Source organism: Falco biarmicus, chromosome 1 (genome assembly GCF_023638135.1).
Source record: "Falco biarmicus isolate bFalBia1 chromosome 1, bFalBia1.pri, whole genome shotgun sequence".
Taxonomy (NCBI): Eukaryota; Metazoa; Chordata; class Aves; order Falconiformes; family Falconidae; genus Falco; species Falco biarmicus.
In genome coordinates this window covers 106,415,533-106,441,512 of record NC_079288.1, presented here as the reverse complement: position 1 = coordinate 106,441,512, position 25,980 = coordinate 106,415,533, and the positions used below count along the sequence as shown (strand labels likewise).

At 39.5% G+C, this 25,980-nt stretch overlaps 1 protein-coding gene across 2 annotated transcripts in view; it reads right to left on the bottom strand.

Moving 5' to 3' along the window:
• Window positions 1-2,973: 2,973 nt before the first annotated feature.
• The window catches only part of LOC130159468 (bifunctional heparan sulfate N-deacetylase/N-sulfotransferase 3), a 70,106-nt gene continuing 47,099 nt past the window's right edge, over window positions 2,974-25,980 (bottom strand). The window contains exons 7-16 of one of the 2 annotated variants that reach the window (XM_056361151.1): window positions 19,895-20,077; window positions 17,773-17,869; window positions 16,798-16,921; window positions 12,683-12,857; window positions 12,078-12,248; window positions 9,258-9,367; window positions 8,544-8,646; window positions 7,226-7,336; window positions 5,507-5,581; window positions 2,974-3,951 (exon numbers count right to left, since the gene is read on the bottom strand). In XM_056361151.1, the coding sequence (XP_056217126.1) occupies window positions 5,510-5,581; window positions 7,226-7,336; window positions 8,544-8,646; window positions 9,258-9,367; window positions 12,078-12,248; window positions 12,683-12,857; window positions 16,798-16,921; window positions 17,773-17,869; window positions 19,895-20,077 (1,146 nt within the window). In that variant the 3' untranslated portion in view covers window positions 2,974-3,951; window positions 5,507-5,509. Of the gene's footprint in view, window positions 3,952-4,554; window positions 5,582-7,225; window positions 7,337-8,543; window positions 8,647-9,257; window positions 9,368-12,077; window positions 12,249-12,682; window positions 12,858-16,797; window positions 16,922-17,772; window positions 17,870-19,894; window positions 20,078-25,980 lie in introns of those variants that run through there. The other variant, XM_056361143.1, reaches the window with a different exon arrangement.

The following is a 25,980-nucleotide window of genomic DNA, read 5'->3' as shown; positions in this document are numbered from 1 at the left end:
CAGTGCTCTTCAGCTGGGTCAGGCGTTGCTCCCCCCCTCCCTAGGCACAGAGACAGCTGTATATATGCATAAGTGTGTGCAGGCTTGGTCAGCGCACAAGGTGGGCCTTAAATGCTAAAACACCTCTACTTGTTGTTTGATAACCGTGGGCTGAGCAGCGGCAAGAGGTTGTGAAAGATGTGCTAGGAAATTGAGTCATCCCTTTAGGTGAACACGGGTAATTTGCCTTTTCCAGTCCACATAAGTCCAAGTGGGACATGCTGGCCAAATTCCTGCACCCTCATTTTTAATTAGAACAGAATATACCAGGCCTATTTCAGCTGGAAGGGACCAACAAAAACCTCCTCGCCCAGCTGCCTGACCCGTACCTGTACCTTTCCACCACAGCATCTTAATGAACGTGTTGTTACAGTCACGCTCGCTGGGGAAAGACAGTTGTCACAGGCCCGGCAGACGCTGCCCAAGCTGCTCTGGCAAAGGCCGCACCTCAGGGCCAGTCCTGAGTGTACTGGAAAGATGGGGCTGGCGATTCTGGCATTTGCAGGCCAGATGCAGTGACCTGACACAGCCAGGGGACTGAGAACCTGGCTCAGTCAGACATAGCAGGGTGACTTTGCATCTGAATTGTGAGGGAGGTTTTGAAGAAGCTGGAAGCATGGCCAGCGCAGTGCAGGAAGCTGCCTTTGGGCTCATATTTTAGTATCCACATGTCCTGGTTTCAGCTGGGATGGAGTTAATTTTCTTCTTAGTAGCTAGTACAGTGCTGTGTTTTGGCTGTGATGTGAGAACAATGTTGATAATGTGCTGAGGTTTTTAGTTGTTGCTGGGTGATATTTATACTAAATCAAGGACTTTTCAGTTTCTCAGGCCCTGCCAGCAAGAGGGCTGAAGGGACACAGGACATTGGGAGGGGACACAGCCAGGACAGGTGACCCAAGCTAGCCAAAGAGGTATTCCATACCATATGATGTCACGCTGAGTATATAAACTGGGGGAAGAAGAAGGAAGGAGGGGACATCTGGCATTGTGGCATTTGTCTTCCTGAGTAACAGTCACATGTGATGGAGCCCTGCTGTCCTGGGGATGGCCGAACACCTGCCTGCCCATGGGAAGTGGTGAATGAATTCTTTGTTTTGCTTGCATGCACGGCTTTTGCTTTCCCTATTAAATTGTTCTTATCTCAACACCTGAGTTTTACATTCCTTTCCGATTCTCCTCCCCATCCTTCTGGGTGAGGGGCAATGAGCAAGCGGCTGCGTGGGGCTTGGTTGCTGGCTGGGGTTAAACCACGACACCACATTTCTTACCTTTTAACCCATGGAAAAGATAGGAAATTATTTAAGGTGCATCTGTCACATCAGACGTTTTTAATCATTTTCAGATGATGATGATAATGTAGTACTACTGCTTCAGATACACGGCTATCAGGCAGTGTTGGAGAATAATGAAACTGCTGCTAGGATTGTACAAAAGAGCAGAGACAAATCAAATTACAGTCCTACCTGTGCTGTCAGCTAAACCTCAGCTGTTCTGACCTTGCACCATTTGTTTTCAGGAATTTTACTTCCACGCTGTCATATGTGCCATACAAGAGCTGGCTCCTGCCTTTAGCTCATCATGCTTTCCTTCCAGAGTTCTATAGCTAAAACGTATGTACTGTGTGTATATAAAAAGGGACACAAAAAATGCTTTTTTTTTTTTTTTGTACCGGAGTGAATCGGTTCGGCATTTAGCTGATGAAAGGAGCTTTACTGGGATTCTTAATATGACAGGAAGCCTTGATAATTGAGGAGACAATAGTAAGATTTTTTTGGGCAAAAGAGCCCATCTGTCTGATCTCCTGATTAACACGTTATAGGATTTAAAGCAGTAACTCTGAACCAAGCCTTAAATTCAATTTTGAACCATCATGGTTAAACTAGGCCACTTCCATGTCATACCTTTTGGAAGAGATCTGATAAGTGACCTTGTGCTACTAGACTGATGGCTCTCCTAGGCAGACAGGCATCTGAGCAATTAGAAGTCCATGAGCCTTATTCCCCATCTGAATTTCTCAAGAGAGGATCAGAACCGAAAAAGGCAAGTGAAGACAGAAAATACTGTATTAAAAAAGAAGGAAAGAAGTAACCTGACAGAAAAGAGTGGTGAAGACTCAAGCTCACTCTATGCTTTTCAAATCTATCACCCTTAATTTGTCTAAATTCTTCTTCCATTCAGGTTTCTCTAGCCCATGGTTTCAACTCTTAATTACTTTCCTGTTCCTGTGATTTGTCCTTTAATGCTGACTGTTGTGCTTTCTTCATCCATCTGGTCCTCGGAGAAAAAAAATGTCTTTTGCCTTTGAGCTCTAAGACTTTTGGGACTGGAAGAACTGAAACGAAACATTAAATAAAAGCAGATAAATTGGAGACAGAGGTCAGGCAGGTGTTATTTGTAGAAAGGATCTCTTCCCTTTGCTTAGTATCTTTCTGTTATTACTTTGATGTCCCACTTCTGTTCTTAGAGATTACAGAGATGGATATTATAAATGAAGCTTAGAGTTCTAAATTATAGGTGGCGTCATTTCTCTGTAATGGAGTATTTTGTTAACACAGGTTTCCTATTTTCTACACCTCTATGATGACATTAAGCAGCTTTTGCCCAGCCACACAGTACACTTTTCTATTCCGTTCTGGATTTGTTGATAACAGTGAATTTTCCTTTGGACGTTCATACCATCTTTAGAGGTTTCTCTTAAGAAGGGTTTTCTCAGGTCTCTGTAGACTGATGCATTGGCACAACTACTGAATCTCTGAGGCAAATAATTTGAATGAATTCTGCTTGTTATCTTAAAAATAGCAAGCTCTGGAAATGTCTCTATAGCACATTAGCAATTTGTGGCACAAGAAATAAAAAGGAAGCAGGAAGCAAAAGCAGTAAAACGAGCAGCTGCATAAAGCAGTAACATTCACTCATGGAGAGAATAAGTAATACTTTTCATTTCTGAAAACATTTCATGCTGCTTCTGTGCTCCTGGATTGTGTTGTAGCTCAGTGTCAAGCTGCAACAGCTGCTAGCAAACCTGGAAAAGGACAACTTTTGTGAACATAAGAATCACTTCCACACAGTACTACATTTTCTTATCAGAGTTTATTGTTGCACTTCAGATACCATGCCACTATCAGAATAATATCTATTTTTTATTTTAAAAAACTTTGAGAAAAATGTTTCCAGCAATTTTCATTCAATGTGAATGACAAGAGTATTACATCTATAAACATTGAAATATCTATTTAATTTCTTCCTGAGGAAGTTTCACATATTTAAGCAATGAAAAAGGATACTCTGTACAAGATCAACTGCAAATCATTGAAACTAATTCTTTCTGCACAAGTAGAACTGGGAAAATATCACAGTATTATCAGGAATTTTTGCTCAAATAATTAAGTGATTTCATATCAGGCTCTGTATTTACGCCCCCTCTAATGGTCACTTTCTGCTCATAATCACATCTATTTTCAATGGCGCAGATGTCTGCAGAAAGCAAATTTGGAAATTGTATTTAAGAAAATAAAGGTGAAGCTCACATAATCAACATTTGTTAAAGAAATTGCTTGTGCAGTTATCTACTGGGTGAACAGAAACCATGGCTGTGTTACCAACCACAATAAAACATCTGACTTTGACTAGCAAATATAAATTCATTGTAATGAATCAGAGTTTTAAAAAAGTGTTAATATTGATAGTCTATTTCTGGAAATCAAACACTGATTGTAGGTAAGCTGTGAATAGAAGAGGTTAAGCTTTGTCAGGTAACTCATGTTGTATGACTTGCTTACTCAGCTGCACTCATGTGCATCCTGTGATTTGGAGAATAACTCATCTAGCTGTTGTCTGCATGCTTTGCTCAGACTCTTCATTCTTCACCAAGTTGACTGCACATTAAAAGTCATTCTGTTTTTTTAAAGTCTCCTGTTAAATGTAAGAACATATTTAAATAGAATCGTTCTGGAGGGAAAAAAAGTGGCTCCGTACCATCTTTGTATAAACAAGTAACAAGCAAACATCAGACGCTCAGAACTGCAAAGAGCACCAGCAGTTTGCCTTTACTTCTCTATTGCTTTTGTGTCTCAGCCTAGCCTGCCTAGTGTACAAAAAGGTAATCCTGCAGCAGCTTTTCTAAAGATGCTAGTGCTTAACAGCTGCATCTCAACAGGATCTTGGAATTACAGAGATTCTAGATCACGGTCTTTCAAACGCACAGTACCAGGTCAAGCTACTTTGTTCACAGTATCAACTCAGGTAAAGTTACCACAGGAGTCCACTGAAGATTTCACAAGGAACTCATTCATCTTCTTCCCAGTTCCCTCCCTTAGGAAGGGCACTGGGATGACACCAGAGCTCCACCCTGCTGTTCCTCATTGGGACTCGAGAGTCACTGTGGCGCTCCTTCCTAGAGCATGACTTTGTGTTTAGCTGCAGAACCAAGCCTAGTCCACCCAAAGCCAAGGCCACGCACGTCGGGGGCTGATCCTCCCAGTGCTACTTGGTGACTGCAGATGGGCTGTTTTACCAACCAGCTCACCAGCAATTGTAGGGGGTCTCCTCACCATACCTCAGAGAGGGCTTCACAGTAGTAGTCCTCAGATCTGAGACATGTCACCTTCTCTGTCATAAAATTTCTGGAGGGATAATGCGACCGATGTCTACGTCCCCATCACCACTCTATCCTCGACTGCCCACTCATTCTCTCATTCTCGTTCTGGGGGGAGTGGGGCTTGATTTCCCAGAGAAGGAAAACAGAAAGGGAGTTCTTGAAAACAAAGAATAAACCATGAATGTGGCTGAAGCCCATCCCTCCTGCATGTAGGAGGCACTCGGTTACTGTGCAGAGGGTCCTCTCACCATGAAAACTTCAGGCACTTGATAGTGCCCAAGGTTTTTCCTATATTCTGCTATTTTATAATTGCTGCCCTGAAGAATATGGAGTAACTGACACAGCAGTGCACATAACAGGAGCTTCGTGCAATCCCTGCGGATTTGTTAAAAATGTTTGAGTGATGTTACATCAGGTTATATCAAGGGTAAAATCAATCATGCCAGGATGAAAACCCCAGGTATTTTCTACAGTTATTCAATTTAGTTGTAACAAATCCATATAGATGCTTGCAGGACGCATGAGCTGTCCACAGCATGCAGAGTATTTGCTTTTACAGATGTTCAGAATCCAGAGTGTTTCTTTTATCAAATAATTATTTTAAGACAAGTCAGCTTTTTGGACAAATCCATATGACAGTGACTATTTAAAGTGATGTGAAAATTCTCATTCTAATAAATAATAAAGATGTTCACCTTAAAAAAAGTCTACTCTAGTAGGTCCTCATCATTAATCATGCATATTCCCTTAGCAAAAATGTGCTGCGTAAAGAATATTGTTATATACAGCAAATTTGTCTAGATTTTTTCATTACAGGCCTATCAAAACCACGTATTACATAGACAAAAATCAATAAATAATAAAGATTACCAGTTAGAGGTACAGTAAGGATTTCAACATCTGTTTTCTATTTAGGGAGTAACAGACTGGTTTCCATTCCACTACCTTGAAAGTTAAATTATATGATTACATAAATGTCATAAACCAGCACTGAGACACATAAAGTTTTTCCACCATTTGATGCATGTTTTTAACTATTCACCCTAAAACAAATTATGGTAACATTATAGAGCTACTGTAAAAAACATTGCATTTAGTACTGTAGTTCTGTTTGGTTTTCAGTACCTCTTCATGCCTTTAGACACACTCAAGCCAAAGTTCAGTGGAGAAGCATTAAGGCTGTACTCAGCTGAAGTTTTCATTGATCTTTCCCAGCTTTCAAGTACTAGTAATCACACTTTTACTCACATCTAAACTGATGCATTGAGATGTATCATTGAAATGTATCACATAAATATAAGGCTGCATCTTTGTGTTTTCCATGATTACAGCATAATTTTCTACCATGTTTACACCCTGTGTTAATTTCCCCCCCCCTAAAGCTTATTCCTAATATCTAACACCAAACATGTTTAAAACGTCTGGAACAAGAACCAGTATTTTCACCTGACAGATCTTTGCAGCTGACGTAAACTGAAGGTTACTGAAAGATGCTACAGTTTTGATCAGGTTGAGGGATCTTGGAATACACAAAGCACAGACTGAAGGCAAATAAATTAAGGAAAACATAGTGGTTGAAATTAAGGCAATTTAAGTATGGATCTGTTTCTGCTCTTTACAAGTTCTTCATTCATTTCAGTGGAGTCACTCCTGATTCACAGCAATGTAAGCCCAGAGTGCAGCACCCAGATCTGGCTGCTCACAGAAGCCAGGAGTGAGAAAGCCTGTTCATTACGCTGCTTCAGTCTGGTTCACAACTGCTGAAGTGTAACACTGCTCATAAGGATTATACTGCAACTTCTGTGCTTCACGTGTCCAGTTAAATTTCTGTTCACGTAACAGCTAGATGCTGTATTTTGCCATTTCAGTCAGTATAAAATCAGACACAGTAATTATGGACAAAGGCCCATACCACATTGTAAAGGTTTGCTGTTACAGGCTGTAATCATAGGTAATGATTTTTGTGTGCGTGTGTTTTTTTCTACACTGCTTCTGCCTGTGGCTTCCAGATTTTGGTCCACGTATTTTGTTGCTGTGCACAGCTAAATCATATATGATAACTGTACTTCTCACCCTTGTTAGTATATACTTTGGGTATTAGCAAGCTGATTCCAAAGGCAGAAGTACACTTGGCATCTTGTGCTACGTTAAATTTTCTTATTTTATGCAAGACAATAATCAAATAGTAAGAAAAACTGTCAGTGGTCTTAACAATGGGCTACAAAACCTACATGAGACACAATACTTTTAAACTGATTTATAAAAATGTAAATATTTACTGTGACATTGGACAGGTCATGTATCTCTGAAGCTTATACTAGCTGCAAATAACTTCCACATAGGTGCACAGTAGTCCACAAGTCCACAGGCCCAGAAATGTTTATGAGAAAGATTTGGCCCACCAGAGATCTAAGAAACACATGTATTTTCACAATCCACATGCCAGCATATGGAAATAATTTCTATCTTTAACTCTTTTTTGAAGAGGTATATTTTACAAGACCTTCTGGCAGCTACTGGAGACTTTGGGTATGATGACTGAAGTGTGGAAGAGAGATTTCAGAAAGCCAGTTTCCAATGCTATCTTACTTTCTGTAGCTCCTGTCTCAGCCATGATGGCAGGGGTTGTCCCAATTTGTGTAGGAGTTTTGACAGTTCCACATTGTGATCTCTGTAGTAGCTTGACAGAAAAGCCCTGCACTGATGGATACAAAAGGAGATATTTTTATTTAATAAAATGCTGTACTGCAGTTGCTGTGAATTCTAGGTTTCAAAGTTTGTTTTACCTCTGTCAAAACTTTACTTTCTCTTTTGCAATTTATATTGTTTTATGCTATCTACTGCATGCAAGTTTAAGCTCATCAGTTAGGAGCAGAATTTGAAAAGGTAATTTCAAGAGAAACAAAGGTTGTCTAAAACAAACACTGAAATCAAAGCATAGAACCTGATTCTACTCTCAGTCACGTAAATTAAGAATTGCACTGAAGCTGATGCAGTTACTTTGCATTTACCAAAGTGTGATTGAAACCAAAGCTTCTAAAATATCTTCATATGCAGGCATGTATCAATTAGTAACCCTATCTTCAGAAGCATTTAGAGTTGAAAAATAGAACAGTAAACAAACAAAGTCTTATCTCTGGTCAAAAGCCTTCTCACCCAATGATTTTATATCAGTATGATTCTATTGATGTAAAGTTAATTAGAATTTAAGTAACGTGAGAAAAAAATCCCCACTTACTCGCCACATTAATATCTACTGCTGTGCACACTGAAGTTTTTACTTGTGTTCCAGTCAGGCTAAATGAAATGGGAATACAGGACGGAATAAACATAAAAGTTACAGCTAGAATAGTAGACTAAACTGCCCTTAGGTACAGGCTGCAGCATTTGATCTGATGGAAATTTCTTCGTTTGAGCATCTGTCTGGGGAAGATACTTATAAAATTCATAGAAACAGGACCTAACCTCTCTTAAAACTGGATTACATGAGAGCCTGCATTACTTGTCATGGTCTAAGTACTCTCAAAGACAAGGGACTAGACATAAATACACATACCTGATCCTGACTGAGAAAAAAACATGCGCTGTGGAGCCTCTGCTGCTTAAATCACTTTGGTAAAGGGGACAGGTTTCCACATGAATTTCAGGCATACAAAGTTTATTTTTTCTAAGAGGTGCCAAAAAGTTGGTTTTTTTAATGACTTAAACTCTTCACATTTGAAATAAAGAACTGAAAAAGTCTATGCACTCCACAGCTCTCTTAAATGTTTATTTTGTAGGGAAAAGTAGTTAGATAATCAACGTCTATTTCATTTTGTCTCATGTCCCTTCTTATGATTTTGCCTGTGTGGTGTCCCATATGTGTCAACTGAATCCCTGTATAATGCCAATGAGCATAACTGTTTACCTCAGAATCCATAGGAGGGTATTTTCTACCTTTGCTCTTTCCAAGACACTTTGTTTTTCCTTCTTCCAGAAGCTGACACCAGAAACCTTTATGTGAATCGAACCTGAAACAAATATTTGGCAGTGTAAAGGCCGTCAGATACTGCAAAGAGGATGCATCTCCCAAATTTAGACTGAAGACTCAAAAGAATAAACCTAAGGTTATCAGTCTTATTTTAAGGGCAACCAAATCTAAATGTCTAAATCCAAAAGATTGTGTACATGTGTATTTATGATGTGCAGAGTGAATGTTACGTGCCTGACTGATACCGCTGAACCTGTCTTGCAGCTAATGTCAAAAATAAAGAGAAGCTAATTCTCTTTCCTTTCTGTTTATATGCCAGCATTTCACGTTCCACTTATGGAAATAAAATTCCTTTTGATTCATCCAGAATTCATACACAATTCTCACAAAGCAATACTTGCTTTGTCCATTTGTCAGAGGTCTACTTGTGTAACACTCAAGCTCCACAACTTTGAGTGGCTTGGTGGATGGCTCACAGAAAATCTAACCCTGATTTATGTTCATTGCAAGCATTGAAGAATACATGCTACTGACAGCTCAAAGGAGTATGAGAGGCTTTACTTTGCAGTGAGCTTACATACTCTTACATACTTAATAACTGGTATTTTAAGTATGTAGGAACATGTGAAAAGGATGATTGAAGTAACTCACGTTAGGGCTTCAGAGTAATTATAATGAGGAGAGACTCCCAGAAATTTCTGTACTTCATCCATTACGGTAGACGGGTCAGTTCTCAGCTGCTGGCCATCAATAATTAGCAACTACAACAAATAAAATAAAAGGAAGTTTAATTTAAAATTCATTATTTCAAGCTTCAAACTGAAACCTCCACCTCTGTCAAACTCATTCATTATATAGAAAGTACTGCCCCAGAGACTGATAATTGGTTCAGTTTTAATTGTCATCATTATTAATGACCTGGGAGCAGGGTAAATGGCATGTTAATTAAATCTGAAATTATATTAAATTGGAAGCTGTTATGACAACAGAGAAATAGCAGTGAAGGATCTAGAAAGATAAGGCAAGTGGGCTGTTACCACTTTTCTAACAAAAAGGGGAACCTTAGCTATCCTGTTGCTGCTTCTACCATTTACTGTATGCCTGCTGACTTCATAACAGGTATTAAAACTTCAGTTCAGTCACACATGTAGAGACCCCCAAATTTAAACACCATTAAAAACACATAGAGACCCCCAAATTTAAGCACCATTAAAAATGCCAGATAGCCCTAGATAGTCTGGGTGAGAGGTCTTTTGCTGAAGGAAGGCTCTCATTTCTTTAGTGAAGGCTGCAATTTTAAGCTGAGCTGATTTTAGGTCTGCCTTATGTAACTTTTTATGCTGCAGCTGTTCCTTGAGCTTGCTAACTAGTTTGGATATGGCCTACTGCCTATCATTGCTTTTGTAATGCAAGTTAATCCCTAGCAGTATTACAGAGAAAACATAAGGCTAACCAGGGCTGGTTCTTCACTGTATCTGTGGGATGTAAAACCTGGCAAAAATCTGCAGGACAATGTATATTGTTCAGTATTCATGGGTTACTTTTGGAGAAAAGCTAATGAAAACATAAGGCAGAAAATTTCCTGTGAGTATCATGGTATTACAGTACTGTGTATCGCATGAAGTCTGCAAGGCTTGCCCAAAAGAGAATGTGGGGAGATTAACATCAACTAGATGCATCAGAGCCTCCTCGGCACGCTCCAGGAAAACAGAAGGTGCAGGCTCCAGCCAACTTGCCTCAGCTAAGTGAGTCCTGGGTAAACAGAAGTTTCAGGCCACAGCCAAGCTCCCTCAACTAAAGTAATCTTTAAATGTTAGGTGGGGAGCAGTGCCAGACACACTGCCAATGCCAGAAAAATTAATTCCAGAAATAAATCTAACAAGGAGATATGGGTCATGTGATATTGCCTGCCTGGTCTTGTATATCCCATGATGTTCAGGGCTTAGGAGGTGCATCTTTTGAGGCCAGATCGCACACAGGGCCAGCAGGAGGCTAATGATTTGTATGTTATATGCCAACAGAAGCTTGCAGGCAGATCTGATTTTCAAGTTGCTTATGAGCCACCTGTTCTGAAACCTACAGGTCCATAAACACGCACCCTTTGAGACTCAAAGACAGACAGAGAAACTGGTCTTAACACAAAGAATACGTTGAGGACTCAGGATCAGTGACAGATACGCAATGTAAATGATTAGGAACACCAAACTGTTTCAGTGCATGAGAGAGTCATAACAGAGGCTCTGGTATGTGGATGCACTGGTATGGGCAGCAACATGTGAGGAATTCCCAAAAAAAAAAGTGTGCAAAAGAAACCCAGTGCTTCGACAGTTACAGAAGAGTGGTTAGGCAAAATGTGAACTGACTTAAATAATTGGTGATGCCCGAGTTGGCAAACACGTTGATGTACACAAAGGCTTTATCTATATTACTCACTAAACCAAATTAGAGACAGCTTTCTGGTCTCAGGGCCAAGCAGCACAGCGTGACCTGGGTCCACATTGCTAAACTTTCTCACCTGCAAAACCAGGTTGATTGTATCCACACTCCCCAATGGTAATGGTTCTTGTTATCTTTCCAGCTGTGCTCTGGAACTGATTGGGAAGATACTTTTCGCTCTGGGTCCAAACTGTGCCAGAAGTGTGTTAAAAATCAAGCAGTATGGACAGCAGTGGGACAGTGTGTGAACTCTTGCTCAGGTACAGGTTTATTTACTACTACAATCACAGCCTAAGGAGGCTGACACAGTGGGAGGTTATTGCATGGAAGGACCAAGAAGTGGGTGAAAACTGATGCATTTAAATATCAAGGTGTTACAAAACCACTAGATCACATGCATTTCCATGTGGTAATCCCCATTTCAGATGGAAAAGATACTTTTTACACTCCAAAGTGTACAGACACCAAAACTCTTCTCAGCCCATGCAGGGAGGGCTGCTGACATCCCTTGCTGCTCGCTGACACTTGCTACCACTCAGAGTAGGCAGAAATATTGTTGCGCAGCTTCCCTTTGTTTTCCTTCATGTTTTCTTTTGGGAACCCTGATGGAACATCTGATATTAAAGAGACCACAAAGCACTGCATGCCTGGTTCTCTCAACATTACTGGCAAAGAGCCAGAAACAGAGTAATGAAACTACGAGCAAATGAAAACCAGCTGTAAGTTAAAGGCAGTTCAGTGTACAAGAGAGTTTAAGGAGCAGTAGTGACATTTCTTGAGCTTCCAATTTTTGTTCTGATTTGTTTTGCAGAAGAAGCTCCCAGCCATAAGGTGCTAAGACATGATATCCCTAGCAATGCCAACCAACTACTTAGAACATGGCTATGAAGAATCACAGTCAATGACTTACAACATGCTCTAGCATATCTGGGATATTCCCGAGGATCACTATTCAGTAGGCAAGATTTTTACAAAGATAATCTTTCAGGATAGTGTATATATAAGATTAGGATGTCAAGTTACAGTCTTATTCACCTGATAAGGTGGGAAGTAAGTTAGCCACCTTTCAATATGGGTAGCATACCATCCAGGTGCTAGGCATCTCTTTTGGAGAGCTCTGAGCTCAGATGGGGCTCGAGGTCCAGCTGTGATCACCTGGTAGAAGCTGAATTTTAGAGCTGCAGGGTCTTCATGTGATCGCTGATGCTGTAAAAGAAGTTACATTGCTGGAACTTTACAGACCACAAAATGGGAAAATAAGACATACTGACCTGGCCTTACTGACAAACATTTTTTAATCTATCTTTTATTTTGAGCATGAACTAGATAACTGTGTCTATAAACTAATTTTTGTATGTGCTGATTACATAAATTAATCAAGTTAGCAAGCATTTTTACATGCTTATATTACAGGGAGACTTTTGAAAAGGTGGTTTCCGGTATTTTAACCCTTGAAAGATTTTCAGGTTGACATTGATAGACACCTCAGCCCACGGGTGATCATATATGGTGCACTGACTGACAAATAAAAGCTTGTATTACCCAAACTCTTTCTGTACATACTCCCTGAAAGGATATACAGAGAAGATTCAAGGTGGAAACCTTGGTATGTGCCTGCCCCTGTTCTTCGAAGTGCATACCTGATACCAGGAATATGCCCGATCGGATGGGTCGATGAGGATGGTGATGATCTTGGCCTTGGGGATGAGGGAAGCAGCTCGCTTAGGAGCTTCCTCAGAATGGAAATAGTTGGCACTTTTCTCAAAGAGGAAGTCCGTGGTGACATTAGAAGGAGTGGGGAAGAAATCCATGTACCTAGGAAAGCAACATCATTCTCAGAATTACTTCGAAGTCACAGAGAGACTGACAAATCTGTTAAGTATATTTTATTCTAGAAAAACCAATTAAAACAATAGCCTAATTGCCAAATAAAAGCAAACAGAAGTTTACATTATATTTTTGATCATATTTCACTTGGTACTAGCTTTCTTCTTCTCACTACATATAACCAGACATTGCAGCTTTTTCTTTTGGTAACTGGATGAAAATGTTATGATATTCATATATTTTCTTAAAATTAGTGAATTCTCACTTTTCAGTCAGAACAAACTCCCATCAAAGTCAAAAGCAGAAAATGAGTTTTCAAATGTGACCTTTTGCTGACATCGATTACAGAGCAAAACCATAAGAAAAAGATACTCAGTATCAGAATTGCTTTTACTCAAAAGAGAAAAATGCTCATTTATGCAGGGAAGGGGCACTGGAAAAATCCCCTCCACAGCTTCATGATGTAAAAGGTTTCTAAGCAGTGCCAGCATCTTTCACTTATTGTTCTTTAAGTCACATTTAGGTGAAAATATGGGTTGTATTCCTTTTAGTTTTCTTTGTGAGCCTTCCTCATGTGTTATGAAGTTAAAGTTACTTTTCAGCAATCTCCTGTGTCACACACAGACTTCTTTATCCATGGCCCTCAGACCACTTTTCATTACTGCATGAGAAAAGAATAAATGGGAAATGCTGGTCTTCTTGATTTTTGAGTTAAATTCTGTACTGATATAATAAATGTAATTTAAAACAACCTCTTCTGAAGATCATGCTTAAGGACTGAAATTTCTTCCAGTGCTTAGACTTTGTTCTATTCATCATGAGTTACTTCTACTACAAATTACATGCTCCTGTTTGAAATTGCGACCATTGCAGCCAAGGCCATCAGTGGGATGGAACTGACCAGTGCACATGCAGTTTTCTTTAGGATATGGATCTCACAAGGTGATGATTAGCACACAGGCACCCATTACAAGGTACTTAGGGAAAAGGAAGGAACCTACAGTTGTTTAAAGAAACTGAAGTCTGTGACACCCAATTCTGAGAAGTTAATTCTTATGAGGGACTTCTATTGTTTTGTGCTTCTTTGGCACATGAATGGATTTCTGTTGTCAAAATTGTGCAAGAGAAGTGGGCTAGCGTTCCGGTGACCATTTTAATATGCATTAGATAAGGAATAATAGCTGTGGATTCATTCAAGGTCTTACAAGTAGTGGCTGGTAGATTACCTTGTACCAGAGACACCTAAATGACGTCACGTGAATGGCTGATGGACAGGTAGGTCCCTGCATAATATGCTCCAAGTTGCATTCAAAAATTCTGCTACAACGCTGCATAGCTATTGCTAGTCTCCCATGCAGACTGTATGGGAAAAAGATGAAATAAGAGGACAACCAAACAGAACAGAATGAAAGGCTGTCACTGCCCTGCTAGTTTATTGTTTATATCTGCCTAATGCTAATGCAAAGATCTGAGAATATAAGACTGTTTCATTGAACAACAGACTCTATTTCCCAAAAATATTAGGGCTGATTTGATGAAAAGGATGAGGCTATACCAATTTCTGCTCACAGATAAAATTATTTGAAACTAATGACTCAACCTGACCGTGTGACCTCATGATGTTTTACCAGCACATCAACAGCGAAGAAAACAACTGGCTTTGAAAGAAGCAATAGGCACTACAGGCAAACCTGCTCCAGATCATGTATCGTGTCATGATGCTGCTCCGCTGAAGGCCTGGTAATAGACTGAGTAAATACAAGGCAATGAGGACTACAACCTTACATGGAAACATTCAACATTAAATATGGGACTATACCAAATTTTGGAAAAAAGTTAATTGATTCTTTAGATAACATGGCAAATTTGGAAAAAGTAGAAGTTGATGTGGTGTCAAGGAAAAATGCTAGAGAGATCGGACCAGGTGGGGTATCAAGAGGTTACAAAGTTTAGTCTCAGCATTTCTGCTAAACACAGACTGCAAAACCCTTGCCCAGTACCTCATTCATGAGACAATTACTAAACTCGACAAGGGCAAAGCTGAGAAGGCTTTAGAGAAACTTGGCTAAGAAATCTGTAACAATGCTTACTAAAGAAATGCCTGGCTGGTTTATTTAGATTTCTCCGTTTCAGGAACAGAGAGATCAGTTCTCATCTTGCTGTTCTGTCATCTCTACTGGGAGATTACAATATACCTCTATACCTCTTTCAAGATGGTAGTACTGAGGTTGCCAAGGGCTGAAAGAACCTTTTCCTGCTTCTGTAGTTAGCCTTGGTCTAAATGTGAGCTCGGACAAAGACAAAGTCAGAGTCAGCCCTGGGAAAAAGCTGTATCTCCACAACCATAAAAGAAATTGAACTGATTGTTATTTGTGAATACTCTTGCCTTGAAAGAATCCTAGCCAATTAACGGACTAATGAGGAGAGACCTTGTATCTAATTACCATTCGGTAAGCTCATTACATGCCAGCATTAAAATACACTATCAGATTGAAGGTCTGAGAGATTTGTCTGGCAGCCAGAATGCAAATGTAAGAGTTAAGAAACTACACCAATGGGTAGCTCTGAGCATCCAAGACTTAACTGTGAGAACCTGGCAGGGGTGAGTGGGGCATGTAGTGCAGAGGTGCAAACAGCCAAATGAGTGCTGCAGAGTGAGAACCTGTCAAAAAGATGTGCCTGGTCTGTACAGGCTGACCACTGGGACCTTTACGCACCAGTGCTGTATTAGGATGAAGGTAATTTGGCACACGTCGAGCAGCCAAATGGTATCTGCATGTGAGGGAAGTGGATACGGCAGGAGGAACGCGAGAGGCAGCAAAGTGCTCTTGTAGCAGCATGAAAACATTGACTTTGTGGAGGAACTGGCTCACTGTACTTCGGCTGGCTCTGTCAGTGTGGACCTGCTATGCCTCGCTTGCATGTCATCCCCACTGACTTCAAAAGTCTCAACAGCAAGGAGTCAGCTTTCTAATTCCCAGTCACTCAGCCAGCACCTCTCTATCGGTAATAACTGGCTGACTCACCACACTTGGTAGCAGGAATCTGCTGCAACAATTACAACTCCGTAAAAACTAAGCGACTTAAAAAGAAATTGGATCTGACGTATCTGCACTAAGACCATATAACAGTGTTTTCACCCTGTTAATTTTATGGATGAATACAAAGTCAAAGGCAATAAAACTATTTTCCCTTAAGCTGGGGGCAGCAGGGGGATGAAACAAGACAAAATATCAATAATCTTCTACTGGTGCTCCCCAGCCACTACAGCACATTACCGCTTTTCATCTTGCAGTGTTTTATACTGCAGCATTTTCTGAAAGCAAGAGAAATCAAGAATGACCTTCTCGGTGTAGCTATGTCCGCTGATTCCTGGTAGTGAAGATGGCAGCAGTGACACCGACTCTTTTTTAGCACCACTTACTAACCCTGCAGAGACACCAATATTCTCCTAATGAGCTGTTTTTTGAAAAACATTTTGAGAGGCTTTCCCTGTCCCCCTTTTACCTGATTGATATTTCCAAATCCTATTTAAAGGAAAAATTGCCTCTCCTTGATATTACCTTTTTTTTCTCTTAAGAAATAAGATTTCCAGCAGGAATATAGTTTTTGCCTCCATATATCCAACTAACAACCATTACTGTCCCAACTTCAAAGGCACTTGTAATGAGAAATACATATTTTGTTGCTGTTTTCCATATTAATACATGGATATTTGCAAGACAGCCTCACAAAAGTTGTGCATTTGTAATATTCTGTAGTAAAATTGTTATTCAGTTGCATTTATTAACCATTTTAGAAGGACACTGAAGGTTATTTTTGTTTATCTCACTCTATGTATAAACAGTTACCATTACCAACACTAACGTCATTTTTGTATTGTTCACAATATATAAACTTTTATATTTATACTAATAACCCATCTTACCAATCAATCCCCCTGTGGTAGTTATTTCTATTAAAGAACTGTACCTCCTCAAAGGTTTTTGGGCTGGGGGAGTTACTAATGATGGAAGGATGCATGATCAGGAACAAATACAAGGCTGTGGTACCTGCAAGTAGGATAAAAGTCCAAGATTTAAAAAGTCCAAAACATACACACACATTTTTTTTTCCCAGGTTCATGCTTGCAGATGGACTAAATAATTTTTATTCCATTTCATTTCAGTAAGGGAATGCTGATTTATGTCACCTAAGAATCTGTGCTTTCTTTGCTTTTAAATTGAAGACATTTAAAGAACTGCGAAGAGTTAACACAGAAACTGGAGGGCCAGTGCTGAAATCTGTTTTTCACATTTTTAGTAACTGTGTTTTAAAAATAATTACTGGTTTTTATGAGACTGTCTCAAAAAATAATTTAAAAATCTTGCACTCAGTAGCTATTGAGGACTGGCGAAGATGAAAGAAGCACATAGGCAATTTTCTGATTACAGAGAAGAAAATTAACCATTAAGTGAATTTATAAACTACTGCAACCTTGCAATTCAAACTGTCCGTTAGGAACTTCTGGGCTTGAAATAAATGTCACACAATAACAAGTTTCTATAAATAAGACACTAGCTGGACAGACAAGAACTTGCAGTTAAGGATCTACACCATGTGAAAAACGGCTGCCCTTTCCTCCTTCCACTTTGACAAGATCTTGTCTATCTTGTTGACATCTGTCAAATGAAGCCAAAAAAATCCAACACACACTTGAACCCTGTATTTTCAGTATGTGTACTGTCTTTTGTTGTAACTTACATTATTAAACTATATTTGGATGGTATCTGAAAATTACAAAAAAAAAATGCTTTTAGATGATCAAGAGCTATACACAGCAGTCTGAGTAAAAAGTGATTAATCGGAATAATTATTTGAACTTACACATAGCCTATCTTGTTGAAATACAGTAAAATCTCACCAGTTTTCTGTGGTCCTACAACCAAGAATTTTGGTAATCTATCACAGGTTTTTTCTTTAGACCAGATATCTCTGTGCCGTTTGTCATCACAGGGATTCTAAAATGGAAAAGAACAACTAAGAATTTCATTGGTAATCACACCTGATAAAGTTCTCAAATTCTGTTTATATAAATTACCATTTTTTCACCAACGTACAAATATTCTTACCAGAAAAATATTTTTTCCCTTATGACAAAACCCCACATTATAAAGGTAATTGCAATGTAACCATGTAACCAGGGCAGAAACTGTATCTCTTAAGTTTTTTGATTTAGGTTTGTTTTTTTTTTTTAAGAGATAAGTATGTTATAGAAATGTGGTTTTCATTAGACATATATATAATTGCCCCAGCTGTTCGACACACTCCGGGTCAAGATGATTTCTTGTATGAAACATCAGTACGTTCAGTGGAATTATGACAAAGACAAATTTGATCCCACATACTTAAGATGTGGGAATATTTCAAAATCAATTGATCAATTGCATACAAGTTAGGAAGACCTGAAATTGCTAATGAGTTATCTAATTACCGACTTTTGCGTTACTCTAACAGCTACCACCCCACACACGCCATAGCTCCTAAGCTAGAAGAGTAAATCATTTATGATTTAAGGCTTTCCATTCACAAATACATATTCTAATGGTCCAATTCAAATCAGTACATAACATTGAATCTTGTTTTTCCATTTGCTGCTTTACAACTGAAGCAGTTTAAATTTGTTTTAGAAATGCTGCTTTCAAACAGTTTTTAACACTGTTGTTTGGCAGTACCGCACTGAGATGAAGGGAGCTGCCAATCTTCTGCGCTTAGGAAAATTTAACTGTATTCAGATTCATGTGCATTATAGACAAAAGACACCATATTCAGTGACGTCACTGTCACTGTTACTTAGAAATGTTTTTTCTAAGTAATTCTAATTTTTCAAGTTATTTGGCCACAGGCTAATTTCCATTTCTTCAGTTCATCCTTTTTTAACATTATGCGATATTCTTGACATTTTTTCCCCTAGTCCAAGGTTTTAACCAACAACAGCACGAATTTCTAGATGTCTACCAAAGCTCAAATCTGCAAACTCATACTCAGATTCTAAGTTGGCAATTCTTCATCCAATGCTAGAAAACATTTAAGTAAGCAAGCTTAAATACATTTTTATGTTTGATTTAGTGAAATTTGCTCCTTAGAATATTTGTAACCAAGTCACCTCAACAGGATGATATTTGGGATATCTATTATCACTGTGAGGACACATGTACCTACAGCGCTCTGACATTCCCCTGAACTGGTTGAACCATCCCCAGGCACGTGCAAGAAGAACATGCCAGCGTGCACTGCTTGGTGCAGCAGTTTCTCCTTAAGGACTGTGCTCATCGCACTGGGTGATGGGCTGAAGACGTGTCAACTGCAAGGTCAGCGCAGGCTTCAGTCCTATCAGGTCCTCACATTCCTGCTATTTTCAATTTGCTCAATTACGAGCATAGGATAATCAAGCAGCAGAGTAAATAACATCCATGTAATAAATTCTGAAAAACTTCTTGCTTCATCAGTTCTTGGCCTTTTGTGAATAATTTTCTAATCTGTCTAATCTATTTCTACTTGGCTGATCAGTTTTAGCATTAAGGTAGCCATGGTCTTAATGCTCTTTTCTCTTTTTGGCTGCCCTCTCCTCCTCACACATTTGGAGAAAAGTTCATGTCTTTAATGGCCAGTCGCTAAAATATGCATATATCTCTGTCAACTGCTTCATCCCTGCAGGTTCAAAAGGAGAAGAGAAACAACATAACATTTACCTTTCCTGCGCTTCCCACATCTCTAAAAGCAAGTAAAATCATAAATAAAATGTATTAAAGATAATTTTAATTACACATCTTAATACATATTAATTTTGCAACCTTTCTATGGAATTTAAGCGACAGGGAATAACAAGCACATACACTGAAGCCTCAGTAAGCTGCTTCATGGAACCAACTAGTAACTCTAACAATATTACTGCTTTCCTCTACAAGAAACTGAAACAAAAAACTCCAGAAAAAACACCATCAAGACGATTTTCTTCTGATCTCTTCATCAACAAATGTGCCTACCTGCCAGAGAGGGTCCTTTTGCTCAGGGAACAGTTCAAAATACTTGTGAGCCAGCTGAACTGGAGGAAGAGTCTGCAGTTTCAGGTTTGTCCAGGTATGAACAAAGTTGGCCAAATTCACAAAGGTGTATAACCCCAGGCGGTCGTTTCCATAATTAGACAAATGTGTCATGAAGATGCTAATCTTTAGAAAACAAAACAAAGCAAGCCGACATTGACTCTTGGTATCACTAGATGGCAGTGTAACCACAGATAACACAAATTCAATTTGCATTTTGCTCTTAAAGCTGCAAGACTTTGGATCACATTTGCGTAGATTTTACTGTCCTTGCTCTTTGTTGAATTACATCCTCCTTCTCAAGTCAAATCAGTGTAATCAATGAAGAAAATGGTGGAATAGGTACTATGAGCTCTGTGCAAACTAGGATAGGCAATCCTGCCCCGGGGTTGTATACAATATTTACATAATCTTTATGTCAATTTACTTAATGGAGCAAAACAGCAAAAACAATACTCACAGTTTTACTTCCAGTGGAATACAAATGCAATATGAAAAATGTGAATTATGCTTACATGGAAGAGTAAAGTCAGAGATCAAGAGGACAGCTCACCTCTACTGGTATGGTTTAAATCTTGTTGCTCCTACTCTTTAAGTTTTTTAGGATAAGTAGCTTATCTCTTCTACAAAGCTATTCTGCAAGCACTGGGCAGATAGTCTGATCATAGGCAGAAACAAAAAATATCTGAAACCTGATTGAGTACTTTCAAATAATTGTGCATTAAATACTCCCAAGTGAAAAAGACAACAAAACTCAATATCCCATCAGTTGTAAGGCTGCTTGCATTTTGCTCTTCCAACAGCTGACTATGAAATTGCTAGTCAGATAAATCCTCCCTGGTACATCCCTTGCCCCAGCTGCACTCTCACACTCCCAATGGAAGCAATGCTTGCCACGAAGGCTTCTCACAGGAGGGGCACATCTGGATGCATGTAAACAGTGCTGATGAGCAGCACAGGACTGCAAGGATGGTCTTGCAGGGACTGGGGAAGGGCTGAAGACTAAAACCTCTGTTTTGTGAAATGATCCACTTCCAAAGTAATTTTTCCCTGATGAAACAGTCTGCTCTTACACCAAAATCTGCAAACCCTTGCTCTCTAGCAGTGATGGTTTCTTTTTAAGATTATTTTTCAAATAGGAAAACTCTCCCAAGATAAATTTGCCAGACTAATTTCCATTAGAAAATCAGAAACACGACTCTTCTTATAAATAAATCTGCTAATGCCATGAATGGGCAATTGCTATTTAAGGTAAAACTTGATGTAAGCCACTTTAAAAAGGTTTACTATGGCCATAATTCTGAAATTAGTTCAGGAACTGAAGTTAATCTTTTGCAAAGGAACTCCAGCCTGCACTTTACAAAAGGAAAAAAAAAAAAAAGGAATGAAAAACTGGTATCTACAGCTGTATTCTTTTGTTTCAGAGTATTTAAAACACCACCTTCCTTTGATATAAAATGTTCAAAGCTACTGAACTGTTTTTGAACACCTAACTGTAATGCTACAGGATACTTGCCGTGACTGGACACAGAAACTGTGTTTTATTAACAGTGTTATTTGGTGACACCTCTTACCTTATAAAGTGCGGCCTTCAGTTTGGCTGACTTAAGCAAAATTAGAAGACATACACTGCTAAAACACTAGGATACAATCTTCCTTTTCAGATAGGACTGACACTGAAAAAACCCCACCCCTCCACTTTAGGGAACCAATAATTAGCAATTTACCTAAATGTATAACCTTTTCCCGTTTCCTCTTTCATTTCAGTTCTCAAAGCAGGAAAAGACCAGCTGTAAGACTACGTTGTTCTCAGCAAAGACACGCTCTGAGGGTTTCTGTATAAAAAGGTACACTTGTTTTCTTGACAGCCCCTTTCTTTCCTACACGTGGGCTGACCTCTTGACGTTTCTAATGTCAGTTCACCTCCTGGCAACTCCTTACCTGCCAACAACTACAGCCCTGCCGTGGAAGAAAAAGCAAGAGAACTTGAAAAGATTGCTAGTTTGGGGAAAATAGGTATTATCTTTTCCCCGAAGAGAATATCACTGTAATTTTAAGAATGTCAGAGTGGAGGCTGAAAACTGATTGGACATATCACCATAAATAATTTCCAGAGTATGAAACTGTCAATGAAGGGCAAAAATATATCAGAGACCCTAGTTCCCAATTTATGGTTATTTTTTTATGTCAAATACTTTATGGTTAAATATTTACAACAAAAAGAAAGATAATCAAATGCTGGTAGGTCTTATAAAGTCCATACTTTGTGTAACCAAATACATGATCCAACATACAACTTTACATTGTAGAAAAGGTCTCGTTCACCTCTATACGGCATCAAAAACAGTACAGATAGCTGAGACTATCTTCCAGGAAAATATGAACAAAAGTTTTTCCCCTTCTTTTGGTGCTGTACAAACAAATTCCTAGTAAAATCACTACCAATCCTTGTGTAACATTAGCAAAGGACAATCCTGTGCTTCATAGAACAATGAAATATTGCTGATCTAGGGCCTAATCCACCCGATCTGCCCTTACTCTTGCTTTTAGCTGCAAAAGGTCTTTACAGGCTAAGCTAGCAGCCTGTGTAGCTAGCCGGAGCAAATTGCTGCAATGGCCACAGTCACACTTCTCCGAGCAGGATCTTGGACTGTGCTGCACACCAGGGATGCTGATGAGAGGTAGCTTACGGTACGTGGTGCCCACCTGCCAGCCACTCTTTCCTACTCTAGGGGTGTTCCTGTGAGTTTCTCAACAACAGCTACGCCAGCCACAGCACTGGGAGAGACGTATAAGCTGATCCTCTGGTTTCCCTGGTTCCAAGGAGAAACTGATATTCAAGTGCCATTTTGAGGGATTTCACCTTGGCGCTGGCCCAGCTGCAAGGGATGCTGTGTTGCTACCCGCTTCCCTGCCCTCCCACCAAGCTGTGCAGAAGGACGGAAACTCCTACCATTAATTACCCTTCCTTTTGCAGGTGTGCAGTTTCACACCCAGACAAAACACAGTTACTACTTGTTGCCTTCTATACTGAGTTACACTGCTTTGTTTTGCTGTATCACACACATTCTGTTTCATGCAAACAAGTTCTAACTAATGAGAATGATTACTCTTTCCGTGCCAACTAATAGTTAGCATGCCACGCTATTGAAGATTTACTCTCTTGAAACCACATACCAAGAGATATAAAAGGAATCCTTTGTGGGCATCTCAGAAGACTAGACCTAGTAAATAACACTATTTGTTCAATAACCTTGCACCTCTGGGAAATGCTGCAGAATACAAATAGAGCTTCACGTATTTCTTTATTCCTTCTTCAAAAGGGAAGCAGCTGTGAATGGATTTACATTTACTCTAATAAGCATTTTAGCCTACCTTTCAGTTAAAAAGAACTTACTTGATTTTATTATTTCCAGCCAACTTCCAAAATAATTTCTTTCAGGGCATCTCAGCATTTTCTTTATCTTAGTGCAAGAAGGATCACCCTTTTTAGCTGTTCCTCATAAACAAACTATCATCTTGGTTGCACTTCAATGCACAGTCTCCACAGGATTTAATATCTTTCATGACGAGACTGAAATGGAATGCAGACAATTTTTAAAATGATGGTTTGGGACTAAATCTGGCCTCTGGGCAGCAGCTCCTTTCTCATTCCCACACATTTTCAGATCAGAGCAGTAAAGGTGCCTTCCTGTACTCTGCCTTCTCACAGAGCCTTATAGGCAACTGTACGACCCGCTCCTTTCAGCTGCTCCTTAGCATTTCTCACTCCCTCTTCCCCAGAATGAAAGGGCAGAGGGCTACTTCTGTTTTGCTCTCCTTCCCAAGCTCTGATTTTATTTGGGATTCTGACTAGTACTGCAGGGATGTAAGGAAATGAGGACAAGCGCTCAGATAAACAGCTTTTATCTTTTTGAATGCTCATTCTGGGCTGTGTATTTCCTTACTACAATAACACTTCCCAATTAGAGGCAATAGCTTCTAGGTCAACAAATTAGAGTTGAGACCGAGATTGAGTTCCTGCTGTTAAATCACATGTACCAGGAAAAGATGAACCAGCATGATCTAATTTATGTATCAAGAACAGAGGAAACAATAGATGCTTGACAAACAACTTACAGAAAATGAAGGAAAAAATATGCAACAAGTTAACCCAGCTTCTAGTGATGGATGTTATTTTAGCAGGCTGGGTATTTAAAAAAATATTTATCACTACAAAATCAACACTATTAGGATGCTGCACCTATTAAAATTATACAGTAAGGACACTACTCACTAAGTTTCTACAATCTTGATAAGAGTTGTTGTTTTCCTGGCAAAACCAGAGGTGCCTGCCTCCCAAAAGAATGACGTTACCCTTCATTCACAAGCACGAGAAGCCTCTCTTACAGCTGCTGGCTTGTGCCACTGTTGTATTCCTGGCTTCTTCCACCTGGTGTCAAGGGGTCTCTGTTTTCGGAAAGACAGGGACAAGAGGAACCATTCAAGGACAGTGGATTCCAGGGTATTTTTTTTTTTTTTCTTACCAAGCTCCCTGTGAAGGTCTGGAAGGGTGAATTATGAAGCTTCTCTACTTTGGGACAGAAATGATTTACGGTGAGCAGGACCAGCTGTTCTGATGGAAAACAGCAAAGAGGGTAGTTTGGGCTGGGCAGCCTGCAGATATTCCCACTCCCTTCCATGCATACCAATAAGCAAAATGTACCTTGCTTCGTATTCAAACTCCATTTTACACAAACATTTTGCAGATGAATAGGTTGCACTTATACCTCACTATTAACTCTTCTTCATACTCCTGTTCATACCTCCTTAATGGTGTACAGCATCAGGAGGACTTTTTGATTTGGCTTCAGTTACAGTAATAAAGCAGGAAAGAAAAGAAGTGGCGATGTCTACAGCAGAGTGAAACAAATGAAGCACAAAACCCTCCAGAACAATAAAAAGCATGTAGAACAGGAGTCCACTAAGCCACTGGTCTCCAAACCTTTTTGATCACGCACACCTATTAGTAAAATTTTTTTGAGCGTGCATCCACAGTGTATGTATATTTATTTATAAATTATATAATTCTAACACTGAAATTCCAACGTTTTCTTCCCACACCTAGATGGATTATATTGCGTGGTCCCTGGGGTGCACGTGCCCCGCTTTGGAGACCACTGCACTAAGCTGTCAGGGCTGGACTGCAACCCAAGCGCAGAGAGGAGGCTCCCTTTCCACAAGTTAGCTGTACCCTCTTGGCCAAGCACCAGGGAAGTGGAGGGAGGACTGAGACCTGCAGTGACAATGATGATGTTAAGCAGATTTATTATTATTTTGGCATTTTCAACCTGGAGCTCGACGAGTTGCTATAAGAAAAAACCTGGTAATAACCATCTCTTGCAGACTGGGCACATCCTTCCTGTTTTTTACTGTATATAAATCTATTGCAGGCAATCCAACTTAAATAAATTCATAGCGTTAAACCAGTCATCGAGGCACTTTGGTCACGGGCACTGTGTTACCCTCCAGTCTGTGCAACAGCATTAAAGGGGTGCACTGAGGCCTCCCAACTCAATGGAGTTAAGCACAACACTTTAAAATGAAGTTAAATTATGATTGACAATTAATTACATGATCTCTGCTAGGCACTAAGCAGATGCATTACCAATTTAGGTTATTGCTGATATTTTAGCTACTGAACAAATGTTTACAGGTCACAAGAGTATGTCTAACTCTCAGAATGCCTATATTCCAATTAATTTGGCATTGTGCACACTCTGCACTTCAGCTACCATCTCCACATTACTCAGAACAGTTTTGTTTCAGGTATTCAAAGACTCAGTAACAGCTGGTCTTGCTCCATGAGACTAACAAAGTGATAGAATAATGAACTAGATTGCAGTCTATGCTCAAATATGTATTTTTAGTAGTTGAAAGATATTCCTTTTAGACCTGTATGCTACCAGGAAAGCTGTGTTCGGTTCCACCACAGAGAAATTCCAGCTTGCAACTCCCTGTTTTGTTCTGAGGCTGTCCTGCCCATTTCA